The sequence below is a fragment of the Solanum stenotomum genome, chromosome 2 (assembly GCF_019186545.1).
Source record: "Solanum stenotomum isolate F172 chromosome 2, ASM1918654v1, whole genome shotgun sequence".
In the NCBI taxonomy this organism is placed as follows: Eukaryota; Viridiplantae; Streptophyta; class Magnoliopsida; order Solanales; family Solanaceae; genus Solanum; species Solanum stenotomum.
Window position 1 is genome coordinate 71,523,189 of NC_064283.1, and position 12,909 is coordinate 71,536,097.

General features: G+C 31.1%; 2 protein-coding genes and 1 pseudogene across 3 annotated transcripts; all 3 read left to right on the forward strand.

Moving 5' to 3' along the window:
* The first annotated feature begins 170 nt into the window (after positions 1 to 170).
* Positions 171 to 4,509, forward strand: LOC125856820 (protein DETOXIFICATION 16-like). Of its 2 annotated transcripts, none has more exons than XM_049536464.1 (9): positions 171 to 473; positions 1,403 to 1,947; positions 2,086 to 2,172; positions 2,258 to 2,314; positions 2,380 to 2,618; positions 2,717 to 2,835; positions 2,932 to 3,018; positions 3,392 to 3,453; positions 4,390 to 4,509. In XM_049536464.1, exons 1-8 carry the CDS (start codon positions 186 to 188, stop codon positions 3,437 to 3,439), a joined length of 1,470 nt encoding a protein of 489 aa, XP_049392421.1. In that variant the 5' UTR covers positions 171 to 185; the 3' UTR covers positions 3,440 to 3,453; positions 4,390 to 4,509. The 2 variants fall into 2 exon arrangements, with proteins under 2 accessions (XP_049392421.1, XP_049392420.1); XM_049536463.1 differs by having other exon boundaries at positions 296 to 473; positions 1,407 to 1,947; positions 4,390 to 4,408.
* A 3,988-nt stretch (positions 4,510 to 8,497) lies between these two features.
* LOC125856838 (putative pentatricopeptide repeat-containing protein At1g12700, mitochondrial) lies at positions 8,498 to 10,661 on the forward strand. The gene is made up of 2 exons (XM_049536482.1): positions 8,498 to 8,719; positions 8,804 to 10,661. The coding sequence occupies exon 2, from the start codon at positions 8,820 to 8,822 to the stop codon at positions 10,659 to 10,661; it is 1,842 nt and encodes a 613-aa protein (XP_049392439.1). The 5' UTR covers positions 8,498 to 8,719; positions 8,804 to 8,819.
* A 97-nt stretch (positions 10,662 to 10,758) lies between these two features.
* Positions 10,759 to 11,462, forward strand: LOC125856267 (arabinosyltransferase RRA3-like; annotated as a pseudogene).
* The last annotated feature ends 1,447 nt before the right edge of the window (positions 11,463 to 12,909 follow it).

Genomic DNA, 12,909 nt, shown 5'->3' on the forward strand with positions numbered 1-12,909 from the left:
CACATAAAATAAAACGAAAGAAACGAAAGAAGTATTATTTATTGAGGGTCTTGTTAGATCTCTATCTATGGTAGGAACCCCACAATTTTATAATGTGATAAATCCTTGTCCAAATGTTTACTAAGGATCAACCAGTAAATTGATGATTAAGATCCCTCTTACTTTCTTGAATCAACAAAAAAAAAATGGAAGGTCAAAGCTCAAGTCTACAAGTTCCATTATTGTCAAATCAAGAAACAAACCATGATTTTGATACTATTACTACTAATAATGAACAAGAATATTGTAGAGGAGAAATCATTGAAGAAATAAAGAGGCAATTAGGACTTGCTGTCCCTCTTATAGCAGTTAATATTCTGCAATATTGTCTTCAAGTTATTAGCATCATGTTTGTTGGTCATTTGGGTGAATTGCCTCTCTCTGGTGCTTCTATGGCTACTTCTTTTGCTTCAGTCACTGGATTCAGTGTTTTGGTAAGTTAACTTCTTTTGTTAGTTACTATTGATTGTTCAAATCATCTTGAATGGTTATTGATTGGATGTGCAGCAGTGGCGAAGCCAAGATTTTCACTGAGGGGTGTCATAATATTAAAAAAAATAAAACTAAAAGTTGACTTTACTAAATGTACAGAGGAGAATTCATGATCTAGAGTTAGTGGATTCAAATTACTAATAATTTGTTCAAAACATGCTTAATGGTTATTGATTGGATTTGTATGTTGCACATAGTGGCGAAGCTAGGAATTTTACTGAGGGGTGTCATGATATTAAAAAAGAAGAAGTAGATACACTTAGAAAATAAAACTAAATGTATAGAGGTGAATTCATGATGTAGAGTTAGTGGATTCAAAAATGTGATAGCATGTGTCATTTTGCTATTGTTTGTTCAAATCATGTTGAATGGTTATTGATTGGATTTGTGTGCAGCTCGAATAGAGGTGAATCCATGATTAAGAGTTGGATTCGAAGTGTGATTAATGTGTCTGATTTCGGTGCTAGAAACAATTTTGTCTTCTTATTATTATTACTATATCTCCGGGGTCGATAATTTTATATGAGGAGCTACTGAACTCAATCACTTGATGTTGTTGCTCTTCATTTTCTCGTGTTGAGGTTTATCCTACAGAGTTACTCAAATTGGATTAGTGATGGATTTATAGTTTTTGGTTGCAAAACTAATAGTTATTTCCAATTACGTAAACCAATAGTTCAAATCACACTCAGAGATAGGGAATTCCCCATTTTTTTCTTATATGTATACATAGTTTGAGCCTAAAGTAACAAGGTTCGGTTGAACTAGCAGAATAGACGAGTCCACCTCTGTGCCCGAATGAGCTAGTTGGGAGCTAGTTCCTTTCTCATCTCGAAGTTTCATTCCTTGATTTTCACGATTTTTTTGGTAGTTAGGAATGGGAAGTGCACTGGAAACACTATGTGGGCAAGCGTATGGAGCTAAGCAATACCATATGCTTGGCATTTACACACAAAGAGCAATGCTAGTTCTTCTTTCCTTGAGCATTTTGCTTTTACTGATATGGTTCAACACCAGCACAATTCTCATAGCTTGTGGTCAAGACCGTGATATATCTAACGAAGCAGGACAATTCAATCGATGGATGATCCCAGGCCTTTTCGCGTATGGCATCCTTCAATGCCTCAACAGATTTCTACAGACTCAAAATATAGTGATGCCCATGATGTTGACTTCTGGTTTCACGGCTTTGTTACACATTCTTATATGTTGGCTTTTCGTGTTCAAGATTGATCTTGGAATCAAGGGAGTTGCTTTGGCTAATGTCATTTCGTATTGGATTAACGTGTTTTTATTAGCTGGTTATGTTAAATTTTCCCCGGCTTGTAGAAAAACTTGGACTGGTTTTTCAAAGGAAGCTGTGGACGACATTCTGGATTTTATCAAGCTTGCCATTCCTTCTGCTGTTATGATTTGGTAAGTGTAATCTCATTCTTTTTCATTAATCAATATGTTCAATGTACTTACTCATTAACGTGTTTATGCATAGATGTTCTTATTCTTTCCAATCCATTACTAGCCATATCTGTTAACGTATTATCGCTCTGGTTTCAGTTTCGAATATTGGTCATTTGAGATGGTTGTTCTGTTATCTGGCCTTCTCCCTAATCCTAAATTAGAGACATCAGTGTTATCGATAAGGTTCGTGTTCTATTAACATCCTTCTTATTGTTTATTTTTCTTCGTACGTATACCTTTACACAAGTTCTTTTGAAATTCTTTTCAGTCTCAATACTTGTTGGATGGTGTACATGGTTTCAGTTGGACTTGGTAGTGCTATAAGGTAAGTCGATGCACGGTGCTCATGTGATCTGATATGTATGAACTTAAACTAATTGTTTCTATCAGCACAAGAGTTTCAAATGAATTGGGGGCTGGTCGTCCACAAAGAGCACGATTAGCTTTACATGTTGTCGTGATAGTGGCCATATCAGTAGGATTGATAATCGCGACCACCACTATTTTGGTTCGTTTTGTATGGGGGAAAATATACAGCAACGAAGAAGAAGTGATCAAATACGTTGCCAAGATATTGCCTTTGCTTGCCTTATCTGATTTCTTGGATGGCTTCCAATGTGTACTTTCAGGTTGAAAAGTACTCGACTGATCTTTCGTTTGCTGTATTAAGAACGACAACGTTACATGCTAGAGGAGTATGCTCATTTTGCATTATTTTTTTTTCCAGGGGCTGCTAGAGGATGTGGATGGCAAAAACTCTGTGCATTTATCAATCTTGGAGCTTATTATGTTGTGGGATTACCTTCTTCTGTTCTCTTTGCATTCGTTTTCGATACTGGAGGCATGGTACATCTCTATTACTCTTTTAACATTCCCTCAAAACTAACTACTCCGAATCAAATCTCATCGATCGTTGTCTTTGATTTATGTTCATACTTTTAGGGACTATGGATGGGGATCATTTGTGCATTGCTGGTGCAAAATGTGGCGCTTATCGCGATAAATATATGCACTAATTGGGATAAGGAGGTATATGCATACAGATTGCTCATCCCCTTTTACTTAGTAGAACTATAACCAGTTGTGAAAGCTACTCTTTTTACCTTTTGGTTTGTTTGGTACCCTTATGGAGTCAGACTAATCCAAATTTGCGTCAGGAAGTCCCACAGTAAAAGGTAAAGTTTTTCCTAACAAAGGTGACTCTCATATCCAAGTCTTAACACCGAGACCTCTGGTTAAGGATGAATGAGTACTATTCCCACCCTGTGTTCGGAAAGCAAACTTAGTTTTGTTTGATATGCTGCCTATCTTTTAATGAACAAACAACAATTAATTTTGTTTTGCTTTCTATGAACCTATGACTAACATAAACCTTTTTTTTTTTTTTAATCTTTGATATTAGGCCAGAAAAGCTGTAAATAGAGTTCAAGGTTGTGGATTAGTTGTGTGACATTTGGAGAGAAGGTGACATTTTCTAATTTTATATAGGAAAAATTACATTGATCGATACTTTTTATAAATAATTACTGATTTTTGCGATACTTTTTATTTATTACCATTTATAGCAATACATAGCAATATTATATTAAATCTACAATATGTATTAAAAGTGAATTATGTATTCAATATATATGTAATATCATTGTTCTTTTAAAATATATTATGTTTATTTGGTAAGAAATTGACACATCGTATTATAAGTGTATTAAAATGTGTGACAAATGTATTATCCATGAACAAAACTTGTATTATATGTGTTCTATAAATTGTTCTATGTAATATGTAGTAAAAGTGTATTATAAATGTATTAACAGTAATCAAGTGAAAAAAAAATGTTATTGCTATAAATGGTAAATATTTTTTTAATATAGTATATTTATGTAAGTTTCCCTTTTATATATATATATTCTTTCAAAATATTATGTATTTTACCACTAATTAAGAATTTTTTACCATATATTGAAGAATATACACTTCAATACATGTATTTCTGCTACTAGATACACTAAAATAGAGAGAGAAGTGAGCGAGATTTTGTTATGTATTTTATATGTATATGGTGTGATTTGCATGTATATGAGATATTGAATACATAGGAGAGTAGCGAGCAAGATAGGAGAGAGGCAAGCGAGATTTGTTATGTATCTCAAATACATGAAAATCCACTTGGATACAATGTATCAAGAACAAATTACACTCAATTTTAACCTCATGAATCCCTAGATACATATATCTGATGTATCTAACATATTTGAATCCACCAAAATATGATAAGATACATAATTCTGCAAACTAGAGTATATCTAAGTAATTAGCTTCTAAACTTTTGAGATTTACGTTAGTTTCCCTAATTTTTGTGTATGCATGTCAATTTCACAAATCATTTTGCTTCAAATGTAGGTGGAAATATTTCAATATGGGCCGAAAGGCCCGTGGATTACTGGGTTGTAGATTTGGTGGGCCGCTCAGTCTCACCAGGGCTCATTGTATTGATAATTGGGCTGATAATCCCTAAATTACAACAACTTTGGCAGGAATTATGAGAGGAGTTTTCATAAATAGTTGTAGTTTGAACAATAGTTATAAAGAAGATCTTTCACAAATAAATATAGTTTGCACAATATTTATGAATAGTAGTTATAATTTATCTAATTACAATTCACAACAACTATTTTAAAAGGAGAGAGGCGAACAGACTGTATCTCAGATATATAATTTGTATATTAATTGGAATTGAGATACACATATTACAGACACATACACACAAGCTCCTCTCTCTCCCGAATTTCGCGCCCCTCTCTCCTCTCTTTCCTAATCTCATAATAGTTTTGAATTTGAAACATATATTGATACACAGACACATATTGTTTGACTATTTATGATAAATCAAACAAAATATCAAATTAATCATATCAAAATCAACAATACTAATATAAATGAAAAGGCCATTTATATATCTAATATTTTCATGATTTAATTTTATCGCTCGTAAATCGTAATTCTAAAATTGAGTGATAAAGTAAACAAAATTGTCATCAAGTTAAGAGCAGGTAACAAATGTAGACTTTGGTAGTCACAATCCCTTTTAATTTTCTTGGATCACATACTTATTTCTTGTCGACAAAAAGTCATTTATGTCAAATTATTAGAGACTTTTAAAGAACACTAATGTGGTAGCAAGTTAATATTATAATTATCATTATATTATATTTAACGACTATAATATATATAGGGGGGAAAAATTTAGCCAGAAAATTTGGCCAGAATGGTAAAATAACATATTTCACACTATGTTATTTATTTTTTTGAACATTTTTACCCTTTTAACTTTAATCCCTTTTAATTAAAAAATGAGGAAAAAAATCAGTTTATTTTAAAATAAAAAGGATATTATAGACTTTTTAAATTTCTGGCCAAATTTTCGGGCCAGTTAGCATTACCCATAAATATAAATATTTATAACTAGTATTTTGTATAAATGTAGTTAAAAGCTTTAGTGACGCTGAATATAATAATAATATTTCAATTGCCGTTAAAATATTTTTGCGGCANGCCAAAAAATTTGGCCAAAATGGTAAAATAACATATTTCACACTATGTTATTTTTTAAAAAAAACATTTTTACCCTTTTAACTTTAATTCCTTTTAATTAAAAAATGGGGAAAAAATCAATTTATTTTAAAATAAAAAAGATATTATAGACTTTTTAAATTTATAGCCAAATTTTTTGGCCAATTAGCATTACCCAAAAATATAAATATTTATAACTAGTATTTTGTATAAATGTCGTTAAAGGCTTCAGTGACACTGAATATAATAATAATATTTCAATTGCCGTTAAAATGTTTTTGCGGCAATATTAAGTATTGCCACTAAAATAAATCTATTGTAATATCTCTTTTATTGTAGTGTACTTATAATTCTTCAAATCATTTTTCAAGACACAATATTAAACATCAATTAATATGAGTATTATGATAAAATGATTATTTTAATTACTATTTCTTGATAGACATATAAACTCCAAAATGAATAAGTAAAAGCAAACATAGGAAATAATAATATTGTATGGTTTTCGAGGTAGAAAGAAGGATGATTGTATAATCAGATTCACTTAGAAGGTCAAATACACATAAATATTACTTTCTCCGCTTAGTTTTACTTATTTACTATACTAAAAATAAGCGTTCACTTTAAAAGCTCAAGAGGTAATTTAGTTATCCTTATTATCAGTTATAATCATTTTTTAATGTATTTATGAAAGCATCGAATGTATTATATTCAAAGAGCAACACAACAAACTTATAATTTTATTTATTGCTTTTAAGGAATGTGTCAAGTTAATACTGAACAAGTAAAAATAAATGAATTAAGTGTGAAATAATTTAGCATGGATGCCCATTTGCATCTATAATTGTAGAAATATAACTCCAATTATTATTCTCTATTATTATGTCTATATATAACTTCAACTACATCCTGACTTTAGGGGTTAACTAATAAATGGACTTAATTCAAATTAATTACTGTCAAACACTTGATTTATGAAGATGTGACCTATGTTTACTACTCTACCAAAACAACCAATATTGAAAGGACATAAAAAATTTTAAAAAATTCACGTGATGCAGGTTATCAATATTGTCTTTTATTTGATAAATAACAACTCTTTAGGAGCACTTCTAATCAAGAAAAATAATCTAAATTTTGTAAAATTTCATATAGTTAATAAAATTTTAAATTGATTTTTTGTTGAAATAATTATTTTCAAATTAAAATAATTTAATTGTTAAAAAAATACAAGTAAATAATTTGTTGTTCCTTCTTTTCTTAAGAAAAAAAAAGTTTCCAAATTTGTTAAAACTATAAAGTATGGACTTTAAAATGACTTCATATTGTGACAGTAACAAAAAGGAATAAAAAGAAGTTACAAAGTCTTGTTTGCCGTGCTGAATACTATTTAGATAAAAGTAACCAAAACAAAGCACTATAAGAAAATATGAATTGTTTTGGTATTTTGCGTTATGATAATTGGTTACTTTACACTACTAGAAATAAGATTTGTCCACCATACATAGTAAAGGAAAGGTTGTGTTATGTAATCTAATTTTCTCACTCATTTTTTATGGAATCAGTTCAGCAGAAAAATGCATATAGAGTAATAAATTTTATTAAAATAGAAAAAAAATCATACAAAAACATTAATATTTTTTCTCATCCAATTCAATCAAATATTTATGAAAATAACCACTGAACATTTTTCAATGAAAAACTTCGGCGGGAAAATAGTGATTATTTTAGTAATATTAATCTGTTCAACTTCAACTTATACTTAACGCATATAGAGAATTATGATCCAGATTTTCAGAAATTATCTTAATTATACCATACTAACACTTTATACATTTAGAAAAAATATATATTTTTTAAAAAATACAAATAACTACCTTTGTTAATCAATTACACAAAAAAAAATGCATTTCAATCAAGATAGAATAGTAAAAGTTCCAGAGTCTAAACGTTTAATTTTGTATTAATATTATATTGTATATTAGTCAGTATTTTTATAATGATATGTGTATTATTTATGTAACTATATACCTTGAGATTTATAATGTTGTAATGTATATTATAACAATACTATACTATAACTAAAAAAAACTAATTGTAAGAGTTAAATGGAAAATATTTAATTAATTGTATCTTTATTTTATTTATTAACAAATAATTTAGAACAACTAATTTTTAATAATGCGGACAACTAATATGAACGAACGGAATAACTAATCAACTAAATTTGAGAATTTAATGATAGATTATGATTGTCTTAGTAGATTTTCTTATTTCAATAGCAAGCAATAGCATATTTAGATGGTATTTAATTTGGTAATAAAATCTAAAACATTTGGGTCACACATTAAAACCAACAATCTCAATTTGAAATAATATCTCAATCAGTATTTCAAATTTTAAACCCATAAACTAATATATTTGACTCCTCTTCATTTTCAATTATATTTTTTTCTCCATAATAACAATACAAATTTTTCTTTTAGAAATTGGATTGAAACTAGTGTTTTCCACTTGAAGAAAAAAAATTGAACTTCGACATAATGTGACCAGGTTTCACTTGAAAAAAGATTCCAAATTAAAAATGGTTAATTTTTAGAAAAGAATTAACCTAAATAATTATCTTTTCAATTGTATAATATATATCAATCACTTACCAGGAAAATACATAAATACACAATTTAAAATATCATAATCTCTAAAATTCCTTAGCATTTAAAAAAATTACATTTCTCCCCTCTCGGATAATTCCTACTCCCTCTCGGATTAAGAAATCCATCATTTGGAATATATCAGACAATCAAAAAATACATCTAACAAATTTGACTTTTTTTGTAATTTAGAAAAACTTTTGGAATAAAATGTAATTAACGTCTTGAATATTGTGAAGATCCAAAAGGTTGGGCTCTCACATAATTCAGAGTTGGGCCTCTTTTCTCATACAAGCCCACATAAGCTAAGGTATGTCGCTCGTTCTTCTTCTTCTCTCCGATGTTGAGCTCGGAGCTGCAATGGCTTTGAGAAATCGCCAGCTATGGCAGCAAACGAAGATGATTTACAAAGTGACTATAGATTCTTCAGTTCGAAACCGAAAGTAGATTTGAGGAAGCTGAGGCCAATGATTCTGAAAATGATTAAGGATCGGGCGAAAGATTATCCAGTAAAATCCCTCCTCTGTTCCCTCTGTTCTAGCCCTATTGTCGTCATTTTTAAGTTCTTTATTTTGAGCTACTTTTAACCTTAGAGAAAACAGAGCAGCCATGCTCTATCATTCATGGAGAAAACCTTTATGCAACAGAGGTAATTTCTTCCCTTTAATCCAACTGTTTGCTGCTTTATCGCATGGCCATGTAGCTATATTTCATTCGTGCGCTTCTATTCCCTCTAAATATCCTTCGTTTCGCAAAAAGCCATCGGTTTCTAAGAAGCGTAAAGTTGTAATTTTTAGGGAATTCAGAGATGTGAATAATTTAAACGATGCTGTTTGTGTTTTTCATCAATTGGTCCGTAAAGAACCAGTTCCTTCTGTTGTAGAGTTCGCAAAATTGTTCAGGGTGATGATTAATATGAAAGAATATTCTGTTATTGTTTCGTTTTTCGAAGAGATGAGGAAGTTAGGGATTCCCTTTGATGATTATATCTTGACTATTGTGATTAATTCTTTTTGCTTGCTGGGTTGTGCTGAAAATGGGTTTTCGGTATTGGGTGTTTTTTTCAAGAGTGGTGTTCAGTTTAATGTGGTTACTTTCAGTACTCTTATGAGGGGACTTTTTGAACAAAATAAGATTCAGGATGCTATGTGGTTGTTTAGGAAGCTGGTGAAAGAGAAAATTTGTAAGATGGATGAAGTTATGTTTGGTACAGTCATGAATGGGCTTTGTAAACAAGGGCATACTCAAACAGCTCTTAGTTTGTTGAGGATAATGGACCAAGGGGATGCCAAACCTAACACAGTTGTGTATAGTATTGTTGTAGATGCGCTTTGTAAAGACCAAATGGTAGGTGCTGCTTTCAATCTTTTCAATGAAATGAAGCGAAAAGGGATTACTCCGAATGTACTTACGTATAGTTCACTGGTTGATGGTTTCTGTAAGTTTGATCAGTGGGAAAAAGTTAGGATGCTTTTGGATGAGATGATGTATCTTAATATTTTCCCGAACGTGCACACGTTTAGCATGTTGGTAGATGCATTTTGTAAAAAAGGGATGGTTGAAGATGCTGTGGAAGTGTTAAAGATAATGGTCCAAAAAGGTGAACATCCCGATGTGGTTACCTTTAACACTATAATGGAAGGGTATTGTTTGCGCGATGAAATAGATGTAGCAAGGAGAGTTTTAGACTCTATGATTGATGTTGGTGTCAAGCCTGACATCTTTAGTTACAATATATTAGTCAATGGATATTGCAAGCAGAAGAAATTAGATGAGGCCATGCATTTATATTGTGAAATCTCGCAAAAGGGGTTGAAACCTGACATTGTTACGTATTCTACTATCTTGCAAGGCCTTTTTGAAGTTGGTAGAGTTGAGTGTTCTGAAAATTTCTTTACTGAGATGCAAAATGCAGGCCATAGTCCTGACATTTACACTTGTGGCATTATGCTTCATGGTTATTTAAAAAATGGACATGTAGAAAAAGCAATGTCCCTCTTTCACAGGTGGGAAAAACAAAAAGAAGATACTTATATTTTCATCTACAATACAGGCAATGATGGATTTTTTAAAATTCAAAAGCTTGATAGAGCTCGTTCAATTTTTGATAAGCTTTATTCCGTAGGGTTGCATCCTGATGTTATAAGATACAATGTAACAGTAAATGGACTTTGTATTGAAGGTTTAGTAGTTGAAGCCAAAGAGTTGCTAAGAAAAATGGAGGACAATGGGTGCTTACTGAACAATGCCACTTCCAATCTTATTGTGCATGGATTTCTCAAGAGTAATAAAACTAATGAAGCAATGACCCTTTTGAAGGAAATCATCCAGAGAGGTTTTCCAGCTGATGAAGTCACTATGTCATTGCTAATAGAACTACTCTTGTTAATAGGGGAAGGTCCTTTTTTGCTTAATATGATACCAAAACTTCATCTAAGCAATGGGAAATGAAGCTCTTTTTCCTCTCACTATTGAACTACTTGAGAGCTTGACTACAATTGGGAAAACCAAATGATGATAGCACTCGAAGTTTAGTTAGCTTCCAATAATGGTTGACTCGCCCAACTGTGAATCCACGGAGCGGGTAAACATGATGAAATCTGAAAATAGGAAGTTGTCTAAGAAGAATGCAGAGTTGCAAAAGCAGGTGAGAGAGCTAAATCAAAAGCTTCAGGCGGCTCAGCAGGGAAATGGTCGTACACAGGAGCAACTGGTGGTGTCAAGCTGGACCTTTTGGAACTGTCAAAAGTTTGAGAACTAACCCTCCTGTTATACCTAATGAGTCAGTGAACCCAAGATTAGCAAAGCTCTTGGCAGAGATTGCAGTTGGCAAAGAGGTCATAGTTGCACTTGCTAATTCAAATGTGAAATCCATGTTGGAGGTTTGGTTCAACAGTATTAAAAAAGTCGGTATTCCCAATTATCTAGTCGTGGCTTTAGATGACGCTATAGTGGAGTTCTGCAAGGAAAATGACGTCCCAGTTTATAAAAGGGACCCTGATGAGAATGTTGATTTTATTGGAAAAAGTGGAGGCAACCACGCTGTGAAGTTCCGAATTTTGAGGGAGTTTTTGCAGCTTGGTTACGGTGTCCTCCTGTCTGATGTCGATATTGTGTATTTGCAAAATCCTTTTGATCATGATTCTGATGTTGAATCAATGTTAGATGACAGCTTATGGTTATAATGATGTTTTTGATGAAACCATCAATGGATCAATGTGTAATAGCAACCTCTTTCTTTCACCACAGTAGTAGTTTTATTCGAAAATTTTGTAGTATTTGTTCCTTTCTTATTTAGTTTTGTGCCTTGCTCATATTATATATTCTTTGGTTCATCTTGTCTCTTGAGTGGCTGGCTACTGGAAGCACAGAGCAGCAAGGGCATTGAAGTAACGACTCTGTTTGCAAAAAGACCTTACAAGCCTATTTAGTTATCGTCCTCATTTAAAGCCATATAGCTATTAGTATTTGATGATATTATGATGCCTATAGACATTTTAGATGACTATTATTTAGTTTAGGTATTTAGGCATCTTGACTTCTTTTAGCACTAGAGTTTGTGATGCAGCTTCAACCCTGTGTTGTTGTATCCTATGACAAACTGGTATTGTCCCTTATTAAAATTTCTTTGTTGAATGAGTGCTTAGATCTAAGTGTAAACCTGCAAAATTGAACAACTCAATAGATTTTAGTTATATAAAAGATTAGGTGGAAGGTGTACCCTTAAATCAAGAATAAGAAACTAATTGATATTAACATATGACAATATAATTGAAGCATCAACTCCAACAATCCTTTGTCACAATCTACATATAATTAATATTGTTATTCTAATAATATATCTTTTTGTCATACTTTCCCTATTAAAAAAAAAAATGAAATATTAGAAAGACCCTAATAAGAAAAGACAATAATCTAAAATATTTACTACTATATACATGCAAAATATATGAACTACAAATTTATAAGTAATACATACTATTTATATACAATTAAAAGAAATCTGGACAAATGGACATTATCCAACTGCTTGAGCTTTCTCCCTGTTATGTATCTTGCAAATTAATGAATTACATATATAGTTAAGGAAGAAGTTGAGGGGTCACATTAGTACATGACAGGACATTAAGAGAAACTGATAATGTTTATTTAACTTTTAAAGGATGTTATCTATTATTTATTGTTTTATAATATTTTGATTTATTGTAGGGTTAAAATGGTAATTCAACTTTGTACTTTGAACCTTTCCACTTTTAATATAACTAAGGGGGAAATGGATACTATTAAGTTTGATTGTATTAGTAATACTGAGATTAGGTATGTTAATATTAGTTACACTTATATTTTTTTATGCATTATTTGGTCTGGTGTATTGAAAATCATATGCATTGCATAATTTTTGTTAAAAAAAATTGTTTACAAAAAATACTCTCCACAAATACCGTGAAAAGAATATAAAAAATATTTTGAAGGGAAATTATCTCTTTAACCATGCTAATGAATGCATGCATTACAAAACCATCAATTGCTAATGGTACCATGATTTGTCATATAATGGTTATATAAAATACCAAATAGAATGTATGACTAATCAATTGAAAATCTGAACAAATAAGTTATCTATAATAAATAAAGGTAATGCATGCATTATTTTTTCTGTCGGAAAACTTCTTGGTATAACTAAATCTTCTTATTTTTT